The sequence below is a fragment of the Monodelphis domestica genome, chromosome 7, assembly GCF_027887165.1.
Source record: "Monodelphis domestica isolate mMonDom1 chromosome 7, mMonDom1.pri, whole genome shotgun sequence".
In the NCBI taxonomy this organism is placed as follows: domain Eukaryota; kingdom Metazoa; phylum Chordata; class Mammalia; order Didelphimorphia; family Didelphidae; genus Monodelphis; species Monodelphis domestica.
In genome coordinates this window covers 45,847,622-45,870,596 of record NC_077233.1, presented here as the reverse complement: position 1 = coordinate 45,870,596, position 22,975 = coordinate 45,847,622, and the positions used below count along the sequence as shown (strand labels likewise).

At 39.5% G+C, this 22,975-nt stretch overlaps 1 protein-coding gene across 11 annotated transcripts in view; it reads right to left on the bottom strand.

The window, feature by feature from the left end:
• The window catches only part of ITPR1 (inositol 1,4,5-trisphosphate receptor type 1), a 410,117-nt gene that overhangs the window by 359,760 nt on the left and 27,382 nt on the right, over positions 1-22,975 (bottom strand). For all 11 annotated transcript variants that reach the window (XM_056804557.1, XM_056804556.1, XM_056804560.1 and 8 more), the window contains one exon: positions 16,622-16,692. In XM_056804557.1, the coding sequence (XP_056660535.1) occupies positions 16,622-16,692 (71 nt within the window). The remainder of the gene's footprint in view (positions 1-16,621; positions 16,693-22,975) is intronic.

Below are 22,975 nucleotides of genomic sequence, written 5' to 3'. Positions count from 1 at the left end.
TTGTTTCCTCATCTGTAAAATGGAAATAAGAATAGTATCTATCACAAGATTGATGTGAGGAACAAATGAAATAATGTATCTAAAGTGTTTTCCAAACCTTGAAGTACTATATAAGTGTTAGCCATTAAGTGATATATTTATTATCATAGTTTTGTTATGATTTATGATATTAATAATAGTATTATATTAATTAATGAACCAGCACCTACTCAAAAGGCACTGTCTTAGGTACCAAAGATACAAATCTAAAGAATGAAACAATCCCTACTCAAGGAACTGACATAAGGGGGAGACGAGCAAGAGCAGGCTGGAGCCAGCTTGAATTTTAGCCCCTATTTCCAGTTGAAAAAAACTGAGACTTGAGAAGAAGAAATCACTTGTATGTGGCCACATGGTGAGAAGCATCAAAGCTGAGATCAGGTATCTTTGATTCTAAGTCAAGAACCTTACAACACACTGCCCCCTAGTCAGGTATTATTAACCCAGGACATCAAGATATTTCAGGGGGTCCATGACCTTGTATGGGAAAAAAGATTACATCTTTATTTTCACCAACCTCCAAATGAAATTTAACATGTCCTTCAGCTCTTTCTGAGAAGAGGTTCACAGACTTTACCAGAATCCTAAAAGGGCCCTGACATAAATAAAGATGAAGAAGATTTGCTCTCAATTGTGTGAACAAGAAGTTAAGATTCCAGCCCTAAAGATTCTAAAACTCCAGCCTCAGGCTACTGTGGTCCCAAATTTCAAATCCTCCTGAGACAATAAAGAAGTCCATGCGATGCCATTAGCGCGGTGGGAATTCCAACTTAAGGGCTAAGAGTCTTCCCATTCCTACCCAAAATCACACTTCAGGGAGGCCAAGAATTCCTCAGGAGATGCCCTGTAGCTTATGTGACTGAAGAGTTCTTGCATAGATGGTAGCCACTGTATCACATGCCAAGACTTCAAGATGAAGACATCAGCTTATAGACACCATAGTTAACTATTGTCAAGTGAAAAAAAATATCTTAAATCAGTCATTCAATAAACTTTTATTAAACCATCTGCTTTGGACCAGGCACTAAGCAATACAAAATTGTCTGGGCTTTGCTGATGCTTTTGTTTCTTGGAGGAGGGAAAGGTAGGAAGGGGTTGGATGGGTAATTTTATTGGCAGGGGGAACCCCCAATGCTATCTCCTCTAAATATCTTTCCTATCTATACTCAGAAAGATATGATGCCAAGACTAATTTTTATCATCAAAGTTAGTGCATTTTTATATTCACTATATTGTACAACCAGCACAAGAGAGTATGGCTAAAAACACTGGTTCAGAAACCAAGATACCTGTTTCTGATTACTTAGCTCTCTGGGAAAATTCAGTTAGTAAGAGAAGTTGTTTGATGAGCATGGCTTCAGAATAAAGAGAACTGGATGGAATTGAGGGATAATTCAATGTGGATATCGACTAGATTTGGGACCTTGGACAGTGATAAGGTAGTAGTAATAATTAAGTACTAGTATTTATGTACCACTTTATTTTGTATGAGGCTAGTAAGACCCAAAACAGCGGTTCCATCAGTTGTTTTTATTTTCCCTATGTTACAGCTGAGAAAATAGAAGTCTGTAGAGTTTAAAGGACTCAGAAGCCCAGATAAGGTTTCACTTCCCATCACCTGCACTCTGGATTCCACTATCCCATCATCATGCCCCCTGCCTGGTAGTTTCCCCTCTGCTTCCCCACTTTATAACTTACTTTTGGGCATTGCCTTCCCCCATTAGGCTGTAAAGTCCTTGTGAACTATCTGTCTTTTTTTTCTTATTTGTATCTTAGGCACTTAGCAGAGTACCTGGCACATAGTCAATGTTTAATAAGTGAACACTGTAAAATGTTTACTGTTTTCATTGAGCTCCCAGTCTATGAGGGGGGCAGGATATACACACACAATTGACTGCTACTATATGATCAGGGCTGAGCAAGAGGTCTGAGGGGTTATTTAAGATTTGAAGAGGGAAGGGGGATGACTAATCTGAAAGGAATAAGAGGAGGAGAGGAAGGCGTAAAAAGAGACTTCATGGAAGAAGCAGGGTCTGATTTGGGCTTTGGAGGATGAGCAGAAATTTAACTGGCAGCTGGGTTTATAACCCAAAGAGATAATAAGAAAAAATACATGTGCTCAAGAATATTCATAGCTGCGCTCTTTGTGGTGGCAAAAAATTGAAAAATGAGGGGATGCCCTTCAATTGGTGAACGGCTAAACACATTGTGGTACATGTTGGTGATGGAATACTATTGTGCTAAAAGGAATAATAAAGTGGAGGAATTCCATGGGAATTGGAATGACCTCCAGGAAGTGATGTTGAGTGAAAGGAGCAGAATCAGGAGAACACTGTACACAGAGACAGATACATTGTGGTACAATCGAATGTAATGGACTTCTCCATTGGTGGCAATGCAGTGATCCTGAACAACTCGGAGGGATCTAGGAGAAAGAAAACTATCCACATTTAGAGGAAGAACTGTGGGAGTAGAAACACAGAAGAAAAACAACTGCTTGAATACATGGGTCGAGGGGATATGGTTGGGGATATAGACTCTAAATGAACATCTTAATACAAACACCAACAACATGGAAATAGGTTCTGATCAAGGACACATGTAAATACCCAATGAAATTGTGCGTTGGCTACGGGAAGGGGTGGGGGGAGAAGAGGGAGGGTAGGAAAGAATATGATTCTTGCAACCAAGGAATAATGTTCTAAATTAACTAAATAAAATTTTCTCTTTAAAAAATAAATAAATAAATGAAGCTAGGGAAAAAAAAAGAATTTAACTGGCAGTGAATTGGGGGATGGCATAACTGCCACAGAGAACAAGATGATCAAAGTTAAAGGAATGTCCAAGCTCAGCACATGCGGGGAGGCAGTAAGCAGTCAATGCAGGTCAGACGGGGAAAGAGACTATTTGGAAGGGAGCCTTTTGAGAAGTCTGAAATGGAGAATAACATTATAAAGGGCCTTCCAGTCTGATGAAGGAGGAGGCAGATCTAAGTGAACAACTAGGAGCGAGTGAAAGATTTTAATCAGGGAGATGGCATGTCCAGATCTCTATATAACAGATATAAGCCTTATTCCTCTTCAGGACAGACTGACCCTGGGCAAGTCACTTACCACTAATATACAGTATCAATTCTAAGATGCAAGGTGACGGTTTAAAAATAATAAAAATATAAAATAAAACCAAATGTTGGAAACTGCTTTTACATATAATGGGGGGAATAAAATAAAATTTAAAATAAATAAATACTTGCTTGTTTACTTGACTAGTCTATAAGAGATAAGAACAATGACTTGTAGAGCAGAAAAGTATAGCGGGCACAAGATTTGTTAGGAGGTATCAGTATTTTTCCCAAATAACTATAAACCATGAAACTAAATAACCATTCCTATGGCAGTAGAGTCATGTAAATACTATGAAGCAGTCTGAATTCGAAAACTATCATCATTGAATGGTCAAAATGTAGGGATTTACCATTCTAAAATATATAAACTCAATTATAAGTTCAGTTGGGTACCAACTCAATATATATTTATTTAAGTGCCTACTATCTGTAAGAAACACCTAACTGGAAAGAACACTGGATCTGGGGTCAGAAGCCCTAGATGCCAGTTCTGGCCCTGCCTCCTCATGCCTCTATGAGCTTCACTGCCTTACTTAGCTTCTGTGGTCCTAGTTTATTATCTATAAAGTGTGGAAATTGGAGGTGATCCTATGATTCTGAAACATTGTACTGGTGGGTGGGTGGGGAAGCTGGACTATAACACATAAGACAAGAAGATTATAGATAAAGTGCTCTAAAAAAACTTGAAGTGGAATAAAACATGATTAGCTGGAAAGGGATGGAATCATGAAAGTATGTTGAATTGTTCGGATGCCTAGGATGGAGTAGATGGAATCCAATATGAGCCTTGAAGGAAGGAAAAGATCTCCAAAGTTAAGATACAGAGGGTCATCATTCATGACTGGTATATTGAATTTGGGAAATGGGGAGAAACCTGATTTGACTTTCCATTTTAGGAAGCACAGTCAAGTGAAATAAGGTTTCAATAGGTAAACTAGAGACAGCCTGCGAAGGATTTTAAATGTTAGGCAAATAGAGAGAGAGAGAGAGAGAGAGAGAGAGAGAGAGAGAGAGAGAGAGAGAGAGAGAGAGAGAGAGAGATACACATATATATCTTACAGCAACAAGAAACACCAAATATTTCCAAGTAGAAGAGTGACACTGTTAGATCTGTGCTATAGGAAGACTGCTTTAGCAGCTATTCAAGGAGAGCATGGCAGGAAGAATAGAACAGGCAGGGGAGACCAATTAAGATGCTGAGGGAATTGACCAGGTGATGAGGTCCCTGACTCAGACTGTATGAGTCAGATTCAGTGAAGGTAGAATCAACAACTCTTAAGGAGACAGATTATATTGGGAGGAAGTAAAGAAGAAAAAAGAAAACTTTTAAAAAAGACTTCAGGGTTTAATTTCACAAATTTGTAGCAGTAGAAGTTTTCGTGTGAAAGAGCTGCTTGAAATTTTTGCTGTGACCACAGAAAATTTTAAAAATCTATGCCTATCAAAAGCAGCCTTAGGCAAGGCTTTCATGTGAAATTATCATGAGTACATCCAGCACTTAAGTGACCCAGATCTAACAAGAGAAAGCCACCCTAGGCATCAAAGCACCTACAGCCCCCAGTCAGGGAGCCCCAAGCCCTCTGCATTTCTCTCAACCTCCTGATGAAGAGGCAGGGGCACAGCTGGCAACACATTCCACTGTGTGGGAATATAGCATAGTCACACCACATGCACCAAATCTGTGGTTGCGTAACACACTGTGAATGTTATATGTTGCCCAGGGAATTGATTTAAATTACAGTTTTGTTCCCTTTAAATGGAGTCTGTTGGTGCAAGGCTGAGGTTGGCTGGGAAATGTGAAATGAAGATTATAAGCAACCCACTAATCTTTTTATTAAATTTGAATTGATCTCAGTGAACACAGAGCATACTGGGAGAGAGACTCTCTCCATCAAAGCATCTGTATTTGCAACAAACATATATGTGTGTGTATATATATATATATATATATATATATATATATATATTTTCCCTAACCTTCTCACTTTGCCCCAAGGCTCACATTTCACATAAAACTTAAATCAACTTGGATTTGATATATTTAACTTGTATATATCTAGTAATGTAAATGATCATAGCAACATCACTAAAAAAGTTAGGCAGGTTATGGATTAGGATCAAAAGAATAATCAAAATGTCAGGATCCCCCTTCTCTTCACCATATGGATATTTTAAAATCTAAATCAGATATGAGTTCATTCCTTCAATGTCTTGCCAAAATGTTAAGAAAGGGGTATTGTTGCTCAGCAACTGTTAAAGTGTGGTTGTTGAAAAAGAGCTGTTTTCAATAAAGTTAACCCAATAAACTTTTACAGCAACTTTTAATCACTTCTTAAGAAACCCTTTTGCCACCACCGTGGTCCCATTTCATATCCTGTTGGACCTCACCTGTGTTTTCTAAATGAATACTGAGTCGTCTGCTAGACTTGTGTCCCCAGCACTGTCCTAATTTGGGAAAGTATCACTTGAATCCTGGACAACCTTATGCCCTTCTCTCTCTGGGCAGCTTCATGGGCTATTTAACCAGAACTGGAGTTCAATCAATTACAAAGCTATTTACTCCCAGGATGAACCATCCCCTAGCACTTTAAAACACATCTGACTGTGTCAATCTGTTACATTTATGGGGCCCTTCCTATGTTTAGCCTCCACTAAAGCCTTACTCTGATGTCTTATTATTGCATGAGGTAGAGCTGTTTCAGGAAAAAAACATGCTGCATTTGCTGTCAGAGGATCAAGGGTTGAATCTCTACCCTGCTACTTATTACTCTGGTCACTGAACATCCCTGGACACATTTCCTCATCCAGAAAGGAGGGGATAAGATTAGGCTATAAGATATCTAAGGCTCCTTCCTGCTCTAGATCTATCAGTCTTCTGATCTAAGGTAACTAACATATATTAAAGGTCTGCAAAGCATTTTTTCTGACAACCCTGCAGGGTATGTGATGCTAGTCTTAATGCCTCCATTTTCGAGATGTGGGGTAACAGAAATAGCAAAGTACAAGCTCTGACAGGTCCTACCTAAGAAGGTTATAAGTGCAGACAAGCTGGGACTCTCAACAAAAGAAGCTCAATGGAGTGAAATTTGGAGAGTCTCATCAAAAAAGTTAACCACACAAAATTGGGACACTAATGCATTACTGGTGGAGTTGTGAATTGGTCCAACCATTCTGGAGGGCAATTTGGAACTATGTGCAAAGTACTTTAAAAGAATGCCTGCCCTTTGACCCTGCCATACCACTGCTGGGTTTTGAAATGTAAAAAAGAGAGATCCAGGGGGTTGTAATGAGAAGCCAAGCTGAAGGAGAGATCAGCTGAAGAGCACTGGAGGAGGGGCAGAGAGAGAAGTTCCAACTGTCAATGGTCTTCCAGCCTGGGAGGTAGAGGAAGAAAGGAGGTTTTCCTGGAAGCTGAGAAAGAGCCATTATGTATGGGACCTGTTATTCCTTCCAGGACCCCAAAACATCTCCACTAAGACTCTTCAAGAACAGCTACTGGAATTCTCAAGGGGGGTTTGGATTTGGACTCACACTGGCCAGAGCCATCCAGATCTTTCCCTGAAATTTCTTTCTCTTCCTGACCTGTTCCTAGACTCCTGAATTAAAAGCTAGTTAGCTGAGGAATAGGGATCAACCAGCATCTGGCCAGAGGACGGTTCAAGGAACTCAGCCTTGAACTATGAGAACTTGGGGGGGCCAGTCTGCCAGAGGGGACCAGTGTTGGTGTTTCCTACTCCCGACTTTCCTTGCCTGACACCCCTACCTCTCCTTCCCTCTGTGAACCCAAATAAATTGTTCACTACTTTAGAATTAGGTCTGATTGGTTTATGACACTAGGAAAGGGGACAGAAGATTTGAGGAGAATCACAATTCTCCCCAAAAGGGAAAGGTTTGCTCAGGATCTCAGGGATCCAAACTGCCTAACCCAAGGAACAACATCTCTCCTTGTTAGTGGGGTGACCCCAGGTTTCTGAAGGGAAGTGACAGTGGTTGTCCTCCATCTCCCAGAACTATTCTATGAGGAGACATTTTCCCTCTGTCAGGGGGACAAGACTTGACTACCTCTCTCCCAGAAAAAAAGAGAGGGGAAGAAGAATCTTCTCTCTCCCTCTCCCCATTTTCCTCTCTTTCCATTCCCCTGTTCCCCTTCTCAAATCCTTCTTTTACAGTTTGTACCCCAAAGAAATAATAAGGAAAGACTTGTACAAAAATATAGTGCCTCTTTGGGCTAGCAAAAAATTGAAAAATGAGGGGGCATCGATCAATTGGAGAATGAACAAATTGTGGTATCGCTGGTGATGGAATACTTTTGTGCTAAAAGGAATAATAAAGTGGAGGAATTCCATGTGAACTGGAATGACCTCCAGGAATTGATGCAGAGTGAAAGGAGCAGAACCAGGAGAACAATGTACATGTAATGGACTTCTCTACTAGCAGCAAGGCAATGACCCAGGACAATTCAGAGGAACTCGTGAGAAAGAACGCTATCCCCATTCAGAGGAAGAACTGTGAAAATGGAAATTCATTAGAAAAATATGTGATCGATCATGTAGTGCAATAGGGATATTTGGGGGATTTTTGATGTTAAAGGATTGTGCTACTACCGATATGAATAACATGGAAATAGGTTTTGAACAATGATACATGTATATCCCAGTGGAACTGCTTGTCAAATTCGGGAGGGGGAGGAGAAAATGTGTGTGTGTGTGTGGGGGGGATCATGAATCATGTAACCATGGGAAAATATTCTAAATAAAAAAGAGAAAAAAATCAGCCACATAATGGGGAAATACATTTCCTTGGCCAATAAAACCTATGAAAGTCTACTGAGGCACAGAGGACTTGTGACCTAAGAGACGGTGGGGAGAGAAGAGGGAAGAAAAGGTATCCACAATAATCATTCAGATCTTTGAAATGATGTTGTTATTAATGATACTAATAATTCTCTATAAAGATGTATTTATATTATTCCCTATAATCCCCTAGTAATAATAGTATAATTCCCTGTTGTCATTGGAATTTAAGGTTTGAAAACACTTTACCTAAATTATCTCATTTGATCCTTGCAACAACCTTGTGAAATTGGTGCTATTACTATCTTCACTTTACACATGACTTACCCAAGACCACACAATTAATTCCTGAGACAAGATTTGAAGTCAGATTTTCCTGACTTCAAGTCAAGGGGCCACAGTATACAGAGTACCAGACTTGGAGTCAGGAAGATCTGATTTTGAATCCTGCTTCACATTTATTAAACTGTGGGACCCTAGACAAATCAATTAATTTCTCCCAGCCTCAATCTCCTTAGCTATAAAATGAGGATAAAAACAGCACCTACTTCACAAGGCTGTTGTGAGGATCTAATAAGATAACATATGCTTAAAGTGCTCTCTAAATGCTAGTTATTATCCAGCAAGACTCACTATCTCTCATTCTCCTGGTGTCATCACTGCGTTAGGCACTATTGAAAGTCTTTTGAAAGACGACAGAGGTCCTCAGCTCCCAGAATTCATAGTCTAGCTTTCAGTCTCTAACAGCTCAACTCTTACAGACAAGCTGAATACTCTCTATTACTTTCCCAAAGCAATAGAATGAGCTTGGAGCAGTGGCAGTATCAAAGGCAAAGAGGTTTATCCGAGGCACCATTATTGCTAACTGAAAACAAAAGCAACAGAACAGAGTGCTGCATCTGAACTTGAAATCCCAATATCTGAGCTCACATCCTTGCCACTTGGCAGTCATTTTGCCTCAATTCTCTGATTCATCATCTGCAAAATGGGGGGAATACTTGAACAGTCTACCTCCTAGGATTGGTGAAGTAATTCACTGAGATAATACACGTTTGGCTCTTTGCGATCTTTGTATATGAGCTATAAATAATCGGTCCTATGATATTTTTGAATCTTTGGCAGGACAATCAGGATGCCTTGTGGCATCAGGCATCAGCTATTGCTCTGATCAGAAGAGATAGAACTAGAAAGCATTACATTTTATATCTGCTTCCTAGAATCTCTTGGTTCTTCCAAGGTTCTTACTCATGGAAAATCTTTCCTTCTCCTCTTAGTTAATCCTCTATCCCTCTCTTCAAACCATGCTCGACTATTTACATAAAGAACCTTCCCCTGACACATAGCCCATAGAATTTGAGCTCCCAGAGGGCAGGTTTTGATCTTCTCTTTTGTCTTAGTAGCACCATTGCTTAGACCAGTGCATACAGTAAGCACTTAATGAAAACTTGTTGGGTCAGATTAGATTTCAAGACTGCTTTTACTCTCAAAGTGCCTTCAATTCTGTTATCTAATCTTATGCTGGAGCCATTCCTGGGGTAGGACAGACCTACCTCATTAGCCCCATTTTACAGGTAGGGATATGGAAGCCCCTGAAGTTTAGAACTGAGGCAACTAAGTCCATCCCAGACATATATCTCACGAACAGTGGAATTGGGGGGGAGGGGTCAAACTCCAATCTAGGATTTCATTCATTAGACCACAGTGCTGATATATAGATCTATATCCATCCTCAGGGGAAGAGAAGAAGGGAGGGAGGGAGATCCATAACTGGCAAATGTCCTCTAGGTCTGCTCTAGAAAAGGTCTACTCTGAGCACCAAATATGTGAACTATAAAAAGCTCGATAAGAGAGGCTGGTATAATAGAGAACTGGCTTCAAAACTAGGAAATAGACATGGGTTCAAATCCTAATTCCAAACCATACTGGCTCAATGTCCCAGGTATCTAAGATTATACTGAAGAAGAGACCTTCACTGCCACAGAGTTTTCTACATCAATGAAAATCATAGGTCCATGGGAATGAAAAGGCAATAACAGAAGATAAAACATTACTTATCCAGAATTTTCAATATTTCATCATCATCTTCTTCCCAAATAATATGAATTCTCATCATGCATCTTCCTTTTTTAACCAAAAATTTTCCATAGTCTGACCAAGAGTTCTCTCCCCTGTATCCCACCTTCAAATAGCTTTTCCTCCTAAACCAAGAGGTCTTGGCAGGGTCAAGAACCCCACACAGGCAAACATGTTCCTCAGTCACACTGACATGGTGACATCTGGCCTCAGTCAAGAGTTTGGCCCTGAGGCTCCTGCTCATCTGAGAGGCCTCACAAATGGCACTTTGTTCTGAACCAAGGATCAAGGAGTAGAAAGAGAGACTTACTTCTGCTCCAACGTAATTAAGGAAATTCTACAGTGACTATTGTGTTCTCCACACAACAGTGTGGGCTTATTCCCAAGCCTCTATCTGACCTTTTAATGAAAGCCAAACAAACCTATAGATTACATTTAGAAAGAAAGTCTCGAAATCAAAAGCCTTCCTGGTTTTCAAATCACTTCTCTTGGGAGGTCTTCATTTTACTAGGAAAGTAGGGGAGAAGAGAAGAGAAGAGAAGAGAAGAGAAGAGAAGAGAAGAGAAGAGAAGAGAAGAGAAGAGAAGAGAAGAGAAGAGAAGAGAAGAGAAGAGAAGAGAAGAGAAGAGAAGAGAAGAGAAGAGAAGAGAAGAGAAGAGAAGAGAAGAGAAGAGAAGAGAAGAGAAGAGAAGAGAAGAGAAGAGAAGAGAAGAGAAGAGAAGAGAAGAAACATGCCATAATGTGTTTGTTGCACAAAGTTTCACTCTAGGGTTCATTTTCCATATTTATTCAAGACTGTTGCCCCAAACCCATTCAGACAAGGAGAAAAAGTTGTCACTGTACAGTCTTCAGTGAAGATTTATATCTAGAAACAGTGTCATATCCAATAAGAATGACAGTAATGGAATTACTAAGATGCCCCAGCTCTTTGGAAAATATCAGAGAAAAATGTTGTTATACAAAATTAATTCAGATAATGCAAAGTATTTGGCAATGGTGCAACAGGTGTGAAATCACTGTTGTCTTCCTCCTAGAAATGTAGTCTGAACAGGAAATATATTCCAACAATATAAAATAGCAATTCATTTAAAGAATAACTTTTGCTCACCACAGGGAAGCAAATGATCTCTCGGGTATCAATGACCAGTGCCAAGATAAAACGTTTGGATTTTTCAAGCCATTCTCCAATTGATAAATGGGCAAGGGACATGAACAGGCAGTTCTCAGCCAAAAAAATCAAAACTATTAATAAGCACATGAAAAAGTGTTCTACATATCTTATAATCAGAGAGATGCAAATCAAAACAACTCTGAGGTATCACCTCACACCTAGCAGACTGGCTAACATAACAGCTATGGAAAGTAATGAATGCTGGAGGGGATGTGGCAAAGTAGGGACACTAATTCATTGCTGGTGGAGTTGTGAATTAACCCAACCATTCTGGAGGGCAATTTGGAACTATGCCCAAAGGGCGATAAAAGACTTGTCTGCCCTTTGATCCAGCCATAGCACTGCTGGGTCTGTACCCCAAAGAGATAATAAGGGAAAAGACTTGTACAAGAATATTCATAGCTGCACTCTTTGTGGTGTCCAAAAATTGGAAAATGAGGGGATGCCCCTCAATTGGGGAATGGCTGAACAAATTGTGGTATATGTTGGTGATGGAATACTATTGTGCAAAGAGGAATAATAAACTGGAGGAATTCCATGGAGACTGGAATGACCTCCAGGAAGTGATGCAGATCGAGAGGAGCCAAACCAGGAGAACATTGTACACAGAGACTAATACACTGTGGTATAATCGAAGGTGATAGACTTCTACATTAGGGACAATGCAGTGTCCCTGAACAATCTGCAGGGATCTAAAAAACACTATCCACAAGCAGAGGATAAACTATGAGAGTAAAAACACCGAGAAAAGCAACTGTTTGACTACAGGGGTGGAGGGGATATGACTGAGAGACTCTAAATGAACACTCTAATGCAAATACCAACATCATGGAAATGGGTTTGAATCAAGAACACATGTGATACCCAGTGGAATTGCACGTGGGCTATGGGAGAGGTGGTGGGAGGTAGGGGAGGGAAGAAAAGAAAATGATCTTTGTTTCAAATGAATAATGTTTGGAAATGACCAAATAAAAATTTAAAAAAATAAAATAAAATGAAATGAAATGAAAAAAAAAAATTTGGATTTTGTACCTAGAGAAAGTTATTCCAGAAGACATTCCCAAAGTTATATTCAGTTACCAAGAACAAAAGAGAAATGCCGGAAGAGATACAAAAGTAAAGGTAAATTTAGGCAGCAAGTATTTAGATATAGACAGCAGAGCCAATGAAATATCCTAACAACTTCTTAGTTCGAGGCACATTTCACTCCCAGAAGTCCATGACTCCAAATGGGAAGACACTGGGGGAGGAACCACACAATACTAACAAGGCTGGATTGCCCCCTCCCCAGGAACAGGTTAAAATAATTCTCAAGATAGAGAAGAGCTTGGCAAGTAAACGATGATGGTGAGAAGCAAAATGACTAAGCAGAGCTCTGCTGACTGCTCACATCAAGGCTCCATCACCACATTCAGAAGCTCCTCAGCTCATTCATTTTCCATATGTCTGTGCTAAACTTGGGTGGGCAATGGTGTCACTAGGGAATGGACTAGAAAAAACTGCAATTACAGAACTGTACTGTGACAACTGTCACATAGCTGGCAATATTTATTAAGTGCCTATTCTGTTCCAGGCACTGTACTGGGTAGGCTCTAGAGATAAGGAGACAAAAGTAAAGCAGACCCTCCCCTCAAAGAGCCTGCACTCTGCTGAGGGATCCAGAGTGGAAGGGGTGCGCATGTATGATGGAAGGCAAGGAGAGATGCTGAGGCCAAAGAAGAAATCCCAAGTACACTAGAAAAGGTGAGGGAGCAAAGAGCACTTTTAGTTGAGAAAATGAGAAGGCTTCAAGCAACAGCCCCCATTCTGAGACATTCTAATAGGCTGAGACCTCTTCCTAGTCTATGGACCCAAAAGATCTGAAGACCAGACTGTAGTTTCTTTTGAAGGGAACACAAGGTGCAAGAAAAGAAACAAAAAGAAATAAGGCTGAAAAGAGAAACTGGAGTGGCATTACAAATGACTTCCAATGCCAAAAATAAGGAATTTGTGTTTTATTCAAGAGGCAACAGGAAACAACTGAATTTTTCTAAGCAGGAGAGTGGCATAGCCTGTTGCTTTAGGAAGATTATTTTGGCTGGATCAGAAAAGACAGATCTTATGATTGGAGATATAGACTCTAAATGATCACCATAGTACAAATATCAATAATATGGAAATAGGTCTTGATCAATGATACATGTAAAACCCAGTGGAGTTGCGCATCAGCTATGGGAGGGGGATGAGGGAAGGGAAAGAATATGAATATTGTAACCATGGGAAAATATTCTGAATTAACTAATTAAATAAAATTTCCAAAAAAAAGAAAGAAAAGAAAAGAGAGATCTTGTCATCAGGGAAACCAGTTATGAGGCTTTCAAATATCCCAGAAGTATAATGGCAATGGTTTGGTCAATACATAGGAATACACGAGTATAGGATTTGGGCTTTAGAACTAAAAAATGACCTGTAGAAGCCACTGAGTCAAACCTCCTCATTTTACAGGTAAAGAAACAAAGTCTCTGACAGATTGAGTGACTCTCCCAGGGTCACGCTGCTAATAAGAAATGGAGGCAGGATTTGAATTTACATCTTTCTGACTGCAAGTCTACGTTGCCTCATAAAAGTGGTCAGAATCAGTGGTTGTTAGGAGAGAGGAGAAAGATTCAAGAAATGTTCTAGGGATAGAAGCCAAAGGACTTTGCAAATGATTAGAGGTGGGAATGATGGAGAGAGAGGAGTCTGCGAGGCTTCAAACCTAAGGGACTAGAATGAAAGTGGCATCATCAAAAAAAAATTGAAAAGAGGGTTAGGTTTACATAGTAGGAGATAATGGGGAGATGAAGAGCTAAAGTTTGAAAATGCTGAGTTTGAAAAGCCTGCGGGTCCTCCAACAGTTGGTAGAAGATATGGGGGTAGATTTGATTCATCGTTTCCCCTCTCTGTGAAATCAGAATCTTTTGCAATCCAATAACGATCATTTCAACTGAAACATGCCCATGGTCCCTTTTGGAAGGGGAAGACTTTTAATCTAGTCTTTCTCAAGAAGAACCACTCATCCTAAGAAAATCGTTTTGCCTTGTCAGGAGCACAGTCTTCGAGAATGCTCTGGAAATGGTTAACACTTGTCAACACTCATGGACTTCCCTGAGAGCACACACACCCCAGCTACCAAAGGAAAGCTGATCTGGCCTCGCCACCCCTGTGCAGGATCCAAGTCTGGAGACAGGTTTTAAGTAGGAACTGACCTACATTTGCCGAGATTTAATAAGCAGAGCTCATTGGAAACCAGATTTTTTCCACAAACCTAAAGCAGCTTACTTTTAGTACATGAACAATTCCCAGAGAAACAAGAACCATAAATCACAGCCCTGACATGTGATCCCAGCATGGGTGAGCCCAAAGTACACACCAGTCACTTTTCTCCTTTATCCATCACTCTGTAATCATTCCTTATCCAGAAAAGAAAGACTCCCCTGTCCAGAAAGACTCCCTTAGCCCAAGGGTATCTCCTCAACAAGAATACCTGCATTTTGGAGCTACAGCTTCCTCCACACTGTAGCAGACACATTCTTCCTCCCCCGACCCTACCATTTTCTTTGGAAATGGAAATGATGCCCCACCACTTTTAAATGTTCAAAATTTGAGTGAAGCTAATGCCAATGTAATTCACATGATGTTTACTCTCTAGGACTTGAGGCTAGCAGGGGCTTTAGAGGTCCTCTGGTCCAATACCCTCCTCTTACAGATGAGAAAATTAAGGTTAAGTGACTTGCTAAAAAATAAGAGCCAGACTTTAGATCCAGGACCTCTAACTCCAAATCTGGTCCTGGACCGCATTATTGATCACAATACATCAAATTCTCGCTCAATCAATGCCACTGTTATGTCTTCAAGACGCCCAGTCCCAGCTTTGTCTATTTAGTTGGCCCATTCTGATATAAGTTCCTTTTAGACAATTTGCTGCCTAAGCATCTCACCAGTTTAAGCTGTGAGTACCTTATCCTCAAGAGTCAGGGCTTTTTACTATTATACTAGACCACACCGTCTCATTGTTTATTTACTATCTCAAGATTCTAAAATATCTCTCACCTTGGCTCTTTCTATTCTCAAGATTCCTAGCCCTAGCCATGGCAGATAAGGCTGTTTTACTATGGCAAGGACTCTAGTAGAGAATTCCTTCTGATATTTTTGCAGGTACCACATCCCCCTACTTGTGAGCCTCACAGAGGCAGGAGTAGTGCCCTACTGACCTTGCTAACTCCTGTGGCATCTAGTACAAGGCTCTGCTTGGAAAAAACCCTGGGGAAACATTTGTCAAACTGCCCGTTTTGCTCAGTGCTGCCCAGGTCTCCTGTAGTCTTCAGCTCAAAGTTGGCACATGCCAATACTAGCCCAGGGTGCAGCTAAGGTATAGCCGATAAATAGTGATTCTCAGGCAGGATATGTGGTGGTTCATGTCACCATATTTTGAGTTTCTTATCATGAGTTTCTGTTACATTAAAGATGAAAATAGAGAGGTGCAATTAAAATCCACAAAGGAGAAAAGTCCTATAGCTACTTCACAAATTCCAGAGTCTACAAGAGAATGAACAAAAGTAGTATCCAACCTCAGATGAAAATACTCTTCTAATCACTTAATGCCATTTGGCAGAAGCTTGGTACCAAAAGTCTTGGCTTGCCTCTAGTCTGATTACATACTATCTAGGCTTCTCAGATTTTGTCCCCAAAGTAAAAGAATTTCCTGATGCACCAAACAATCAGTACTATTAAGTAAGGGGATATAATACAGAAATACAAACCTTGGCCCCATTTTGAAGAGAAACAGATAAATTCCAAAAAAGATGCAGAATACTCTTCATTCAAGTTATCGTTGTGAGCATCTTAATGGGTCACTCTCAAGAATTACAAAAATGTCTGGGGAAAGCTCCAAAATGAGGAGAAAGAAAAAATAATCCCCAAACAAGGCAAGTCAGAGATTCCCTGCTTCCTCCAACCTAACTCAAAATCCCTAACTACAGGAAGTAACAGTAAAAGACCTTTCTTTCCCAGGTTTAAGACACAAATATCCAAAGAAAGAACAAATAACACATGATCAAGTCCATAAATCTGATCTTTTAAAGAAATAAATGCAATCAGACAAAGCTTGAAACCTAATTAGCACTTAGTAAAATTTATTTAGTAGTCCAATCCAGATAGCCCAGGCCCTTGTAAAACCGATCCACTAATTCTGGCTTGCCAGATGTTTCTACTTTGTTTGGGGACCTTGTTTTCACAAGGCTACATTGACATTTAAACTGGACTCCAAGGTTTTAAAATGAGATAACAGGCAGGTCTCAACAGAAAAGGGTACACTTAAAAATATTTTTTAGCTTCCAATATTTTTCAAAGTATCCTTAAGATCCCCAGGATAGCAACATCATCATTTTTATCTAATCTTACCTCTGAATTTCTTGGGTGGGTTGTTCAGATCGCCTGTTTCTGGCTGCACAACACATCGGTCATCCACCAGGCTGCAAAAGGCAGAAAACATCAATTTCACTTTGAGGAAAGGCTAGGAAAAATGAATCCAATATGCTAATGGAAAAACACATCTTTTTTAATCTACAGAATATGGATAAATTGCATCAACCACCTAGAAGGAGTTTACAACTACATTTGTCTGTGCTTTATGAAACAAGTGAGGCAGTAGTCCAGAGCCCAGCCCTGAAAAAAGTTACTGGATGACAGTGGTCCTTGGAGACTTCCTTCTATCTGTCACAAACATAATAAGCTACTTTACAGCTGATCACTTTAGAATGATTCTGACATACCCAGAGGTCGCTAATGAGCAAATGCTGGCCAAAAAAAGGGAAACATTTTATAAATAATGAGTAGACTTTTACACCTCCTAAAGGGAATTTCGTGTCTGGAAATAGAACATTGCCTCCAGACATATAGTAGCAAAGATTTTTAAGTGTGCAAACAAATCAGAAGAATAGAATGAGAGTAATGGTAGAGATCCCCTAGTCTAGGGGGTCCTAACCCAGGATATGAGGAACTGGTTTTTAAAAAATATTTTTATAACTGTATTTTAAAATAGTTTATTTCCTTTATGATCCTATGTATTTTATTCATTTGAAAACATTTTGAGAAGGGGTCAATAGGCTTCACCAGATTGCCAAAGTGTTCCATGATACACAGAATGTTAACTCCTACTCTAGACTAATCTAGAAAATTTTTTTCTTTTTACTCAAAATAAACAATTTCAGAGAAAGCTAGAAAGATCTTTATGCAGAGGAAAATGAGCAGAACTAGGGCAACAACTATTCAATGACAACATTATAAAGAAAAATAACATTGAAAAGCTTTAGGATTCTGATCCACACCATAAAAAATCAGGAGTTCAAAAGAATGAAGATGAAGCATACCATTCACCTCTTGCCAGAGGGATGATCAACTTAAAACACTAAAAGAGACAAACATGGACATTTTAATTTGTTAGACTACATGTATATGTAATGAGGAATTAGTTTTTATTGACTTTTTTATTTCTCAAAGGGACTAGGGGGGTTAATAAAAGGGGCAGATTAATTTTAAAATCTTTGTTAAGTGAAAAATAAAAATAACAAACTCAACTTTAAAAGTTTTATTTGACAAACTGTGGGAGTAGAACCACCAAGGAAAAACAACTGCCTGACTACAGCGGTTGAGGGGACATGACAGAGGAGAGACTCTAAAGGAACACTCTAATGCAAATACTAACAACATGGCAATGGGTTAGAATCAAGAAGACATGTGATACCCAGTGGAATCACGCTTCGGCTATGGGGGTGGGGGGTAGGAAAAGAAAATGATCTTTGTCTTTAATGAATAATGCTTGGAAATGATCAAATAAAATATTATTTTAAAAAAAAGTTTTATTTGAAATATTTTTCTAAATAAAAATGTTATTTTAAGAAAGAGTACATAGACTTTGCCAGATTCCTAACGAGGTCAAATGCACAAACCCCTGATCAAGTTCAAGCTTCTCACTTCATGTAACAGGAAACCAAGAACCAGAGAGGTAATCTAAGCAAGGTTACCCAGAGAGCAGATAACAGACCTGGGACTAGAACTGAGATCTTCTATTGCCAGTAAATACACAGCATGAAAGATGTTTTGCTGCTAAAATGATTACAAGTGCCTTCCAACTCATCACCTCACAACCTCTTCCCTGATTCTGACAGCAACATAATGACTGATTCCCATTCAATGATAAAAAAAAATTTAGTCACTTAAAAACATGACTTTATTGTTCAATCATGTCCCCGCCATTTCTTTGGGGATATAATATAATGTAATGTAATGAAGCATGGCATAATATATTATAACATACAGATATGAAGTCATAGAATTAGAGATAAAAGGGACCTCAGAAGGTTCAGCTCCCACATTTTACAGATGAGAAAACTGAAGTTTAAAAAAACTAAGTGAGGAGAACTACATGGATTGAGAGACAGACTTAGAGATACAAGGTCCTGGGTTCGAATTTGACCTCAGATTCTCCCCAGCTATTTGATACTGGGCAAGCCACTTAACCCCAGTTGCTTAGCCTTTGCCCTTCTGTTTTAGTATTGTTACTAAGACAGAAAACGAAGGTTTAATCCATATAAATGCTTCAAGAACAAAAACTAAAACCAACAAGCACAATATGTAGTAAAATTATAAATAAAACCCTAATTAAAAAAAAATCTTTGCAGTGAGTTTCTCTGATAAGGGTTTTGTAGCCAAGAGATAGAAGATATTGATTCAATTATAAGACTCATAATTATTCCTCCACTAGGCAAAAGATGGGAACAGGAAGCTTTCAAAGGAAGAGATCCAAGCTAGCAACTCCCATATGAAAAAAAAACTCCAAATGACTAATAATTTGAGAATGCAAATTCAAACAATTCTGAGGGAAAAGGAGAAAGATAAGGGGGTGAGGGAGGGAGAAGGAGGTTCATTCTTCAAGTGCCAATATAACCAGCAATGTTTACTTCTCACTATCCTTCCCCAACATTTACCAGGTCATACTGAATGTGGAATGAAGAGAAATCAGGGTTTGCTGACACAACCTTAGGCACACTTCTCTGAATTGCAGGAGTAAAAGTTCTCCGAATTATTTTGAGTTCAAATGAGATAACAATAGGCAAAGTGCTTTGTGAGCCTTGAAGCACTAGACATATAAATGTAAACTATTATTCACTCGATGGAGCAATGGATAGAGCACCAGGTCTGTAGTCAGGAAGACCCAAGTTCAAATCTGGTCACTGTGTAATCATGCACAAGTCATTCGATCTGTTTACCTCAGCTTGCTCATCTGTAAAATGGGGTCATAAGTAGCACCTACCTCATAGGTTGTTGCAAGGCTTAAATGAGATGGTATCTGGCATATAGGGTTAGGATTGCTTCTATTGCTTCTGTCAATGTGGGGCCCAGGAAAAAAAAAAAGATCCACCAGGTACCATTGTACTAGGAACAGTCCTGTGATGAGCTTTGAATTTCCCAAGGTCAAAGAACAAATTAATTTAGGCCAGGTTCAGTTACTTACTAAAGATCATGGTGTTGGAATTTAATTTCATGCAAAAATCTCCAAGTGGTTCTTCTGTTTAAAAGCACTGTCTTGGGGCAGTAGAAAATGCTTTACTGGGGGGAGGGGGGGAAAGGACCCAAATCCATCCCTCCTCTGCCACTTAAAATCTGTGTGACTGGGGGAATCATTCCATCTCTCTGACCCTCAGAGGGATGGATTAGATGTCTTTGAAGCCCTCCTACAGTTCTGGATCTATGAGGAGTTAACTCAGTGCATATGCAACATAAAGGGGCCTGAAGCAGCAAAAAAGAGAAGACAGTCAAGGATAGTCTGGAGTCTGCCCCTGGTCATAATGCCCAAGCTGCCTCTGTGCTCACTCCCAATGGCTATTCACATCCAGTGCCTACAGGCTAATCTACAGGAATACTCAGGAGAGGTCAGTGCATACAGCTCAGGGCTAAGAATAGCAAAGGGAACTTTTTTAAAACTTAAAAAAAAAAAGTTCCATCTAACCACCAAAATGAATCTCCTGCTCTAGACACCCACTCCTAAAGAACCAAAGTCTAATGACTGAATGTCTTGGACAAACTCCTAGATGTTTAAATAAATCAAGAAATGAAAATCTCAGAAGGAAAGCTTTGAGAAAGTCAGATATGAACAAAGAAATGAAGCCTCATCTGCCACTGGGATTGGGGTCTTAGCAGAGCTAGAAATCCATCTCTCTCCAGTGCTTTCAGAACAGTTGCTAGCCCAAGAAACAAGAGCTCTAGCTCACACCTTGGCACACACAAAGAAAATAAGAGCAGTCCTAGATTACCCAGGGAATATTTAACTACTCCATCATTTGCTGATCTTATCTAATTAATCTACTTATCTAATTATCTAATAATCTAATCCTGGTTTCTCTAAACTACTGGCACCTCCCTTTTGGCCATCATATAGTGCTCACAGATACATCCAGGAGGGGGAACTGGGAGCAAAATGAAATTTTAATATCATAAAACCACAACTTGGAATGAATGATGTTGTTGATGTCTGTCCTTTATTTTCTAAAAGAACCAATAACTTCAGGGAGTGATTCCTTAACTTGTGCGTGAATTGTATTTAATCAAGGCAGAGTTGCACAAAATCATTAGGTCCTTTCTGTTCAAGGGCAAGATAAAAATCAGGGTGACTGGTGATAGCTCAGGATGAAGTAGATGGCCTTAGCTTTTTCAGTGTCTTACCAAGTTCTAAGCACTCTGTGGCACCTCCTTTCTGTTGCCTTCGTGGCCACTGAAACAAACTGTTCTCATCTGCCCTTTCTGCCAAGGAAAGTCTTTACTTGCCCGGGGTAGCCACCCCACTAACTCCCTGACAAGTTTGAGTCCTCTCAGTTACCCTGGACCTGGTTTTAGCCTGCCTGCCCAGACAGTTTACCAAGTTGGCCACTGCAAACCAACAGCTTCTTGAGCAGTTCAGAATAATGAGGGGGTGGTCACTTTGAAGTAGTGTGACAAGTTGGAATCCTTGAACAACTTTTAAGATGTGCCGTTGTTGTTGTTGCTGTTGTTTGCTTTGAAATACAGATAAGAGAGAAACTCAAAGAGGTTCAAGTCTAATGGATGGATGGCTCCATTCTAATTAGCAGCCAGGCCCTCTGTTCCTACAGTAACCACTGTGTTATTGGTCTATAATTAATAGCTTCTGAAGTGCCTGAAAACAGCTTGTTCTGCTAAGTAGGTAAATATCCACTCTGGAATTTTTTTTCCACTATTGGCTTAGCAAGTTTTCCCCACAGAAGTAAACTCTGGCCACATTCCAGTTCAAATTATAACACATTTCTTGTAGAGAGACTAAATTACAGAATCTCAAGATTTGAAAGAGTCACAGAGGTCATCTGGGTACCGGAATACACTCGGAATTATCCCTGAAAAATGGTCATCCCACCTTCACATGAAGATCAATAGTAAGGAGGAATTCACTAACTCTTAAGGCAGCCCACTGGATGGCTCCAATTTTTCAGAAAGGCTTTGTTCACACCAAGCCAAAATCTGCCCCTCTTGCAACTCTACCCACTGCTCCTTGGTTCTGCCCTCTGGGGACAAAACTAAACAAGTACTAAACAAATTAAAGTATATGAATGTAATGGAATAGTATTACATTTGAAGAAAGAATGAGTGTAATTAAAAATGGGAAGACTTATATGAACTGATGCAAAGCAGAACCAAAAAAAAATATATATATATATATACAATAACTATAACCTTATAATAGAACAAAAGCAACAAAACTCAAGTTGAATGTTGTGAAATTTTAACAATCTGATCAAGCATAGCCCTAAAGAAGAAATATGAGAATGGAATTTTTTTTTCCTACTCTGAAGAGGTTAAACACTGTGGGAAGAGAACACTGCAAAGTATATCAGAATCAGGTGATACATTAAAGTTAATTTTGCTGAACTTTCCCTCCATCTTTTTTATTCTTCGTTTTAAGCAAAGGGAAGTTCCTGTTCTCTGGGAGGGCAAAGGGAAATGGAATACATTGGAGAAAAATAGGTGATGTAAAAAAATCAAAGACATCCATTTTTTTAATTCAGTCAACAAACTACAAGCCTATTCCCTTTACCCCATGTCAACCCTTCAAACACCTAAATATAGCTATCATGTCAGGCCTCCCTCTACCGCTGCCCACGTCTTCTTTTTTCTAATACATCTATCTCCAAGTTTGCCAAGGGATCCTCTTATAGCATGGTCTCCAAGCATCTCTGGTCTCCTTCTTCTGGACAAGTTTAAGCCTTTCTAAAATGAACCACTCAGAAATGAGGACAACAGTGCATAAATAGTCGTACCAGAGAGAAGTGGTTCTATCAGCTCCCTTTTCTCAATCCTTATGTATGCTTCTTGAGCTTTTTGGGGAGGAGGGTGGGCATTGTGTCATACTATGGACTCACTGAGCTTTTAGTTCACAGGAAATCCCAGATCTTTTTTAGATAAATTGCTGTCTAGTCACACCTCTCTCTCTTCAGGACTTGTGAAATTTTTCTCTTTCTGAACTCATATTTTAGTCTATTTCAGAAAAGCTTTTTGTGACAAAGATTTTGAAAATTATGACTAAAATGAAGATTGAAATTAGCTAGAGATTTCCGTGAAGAGAGAAGGAAAAAAAAACATCTATCATTTGCCCCATTCTTTATAACACCTTACTACAACCAGGTAAAAAAATAGTAACTATAGTATCACATCTACACAAAATCCTACCATAGTGCTTTTAAACCTAGA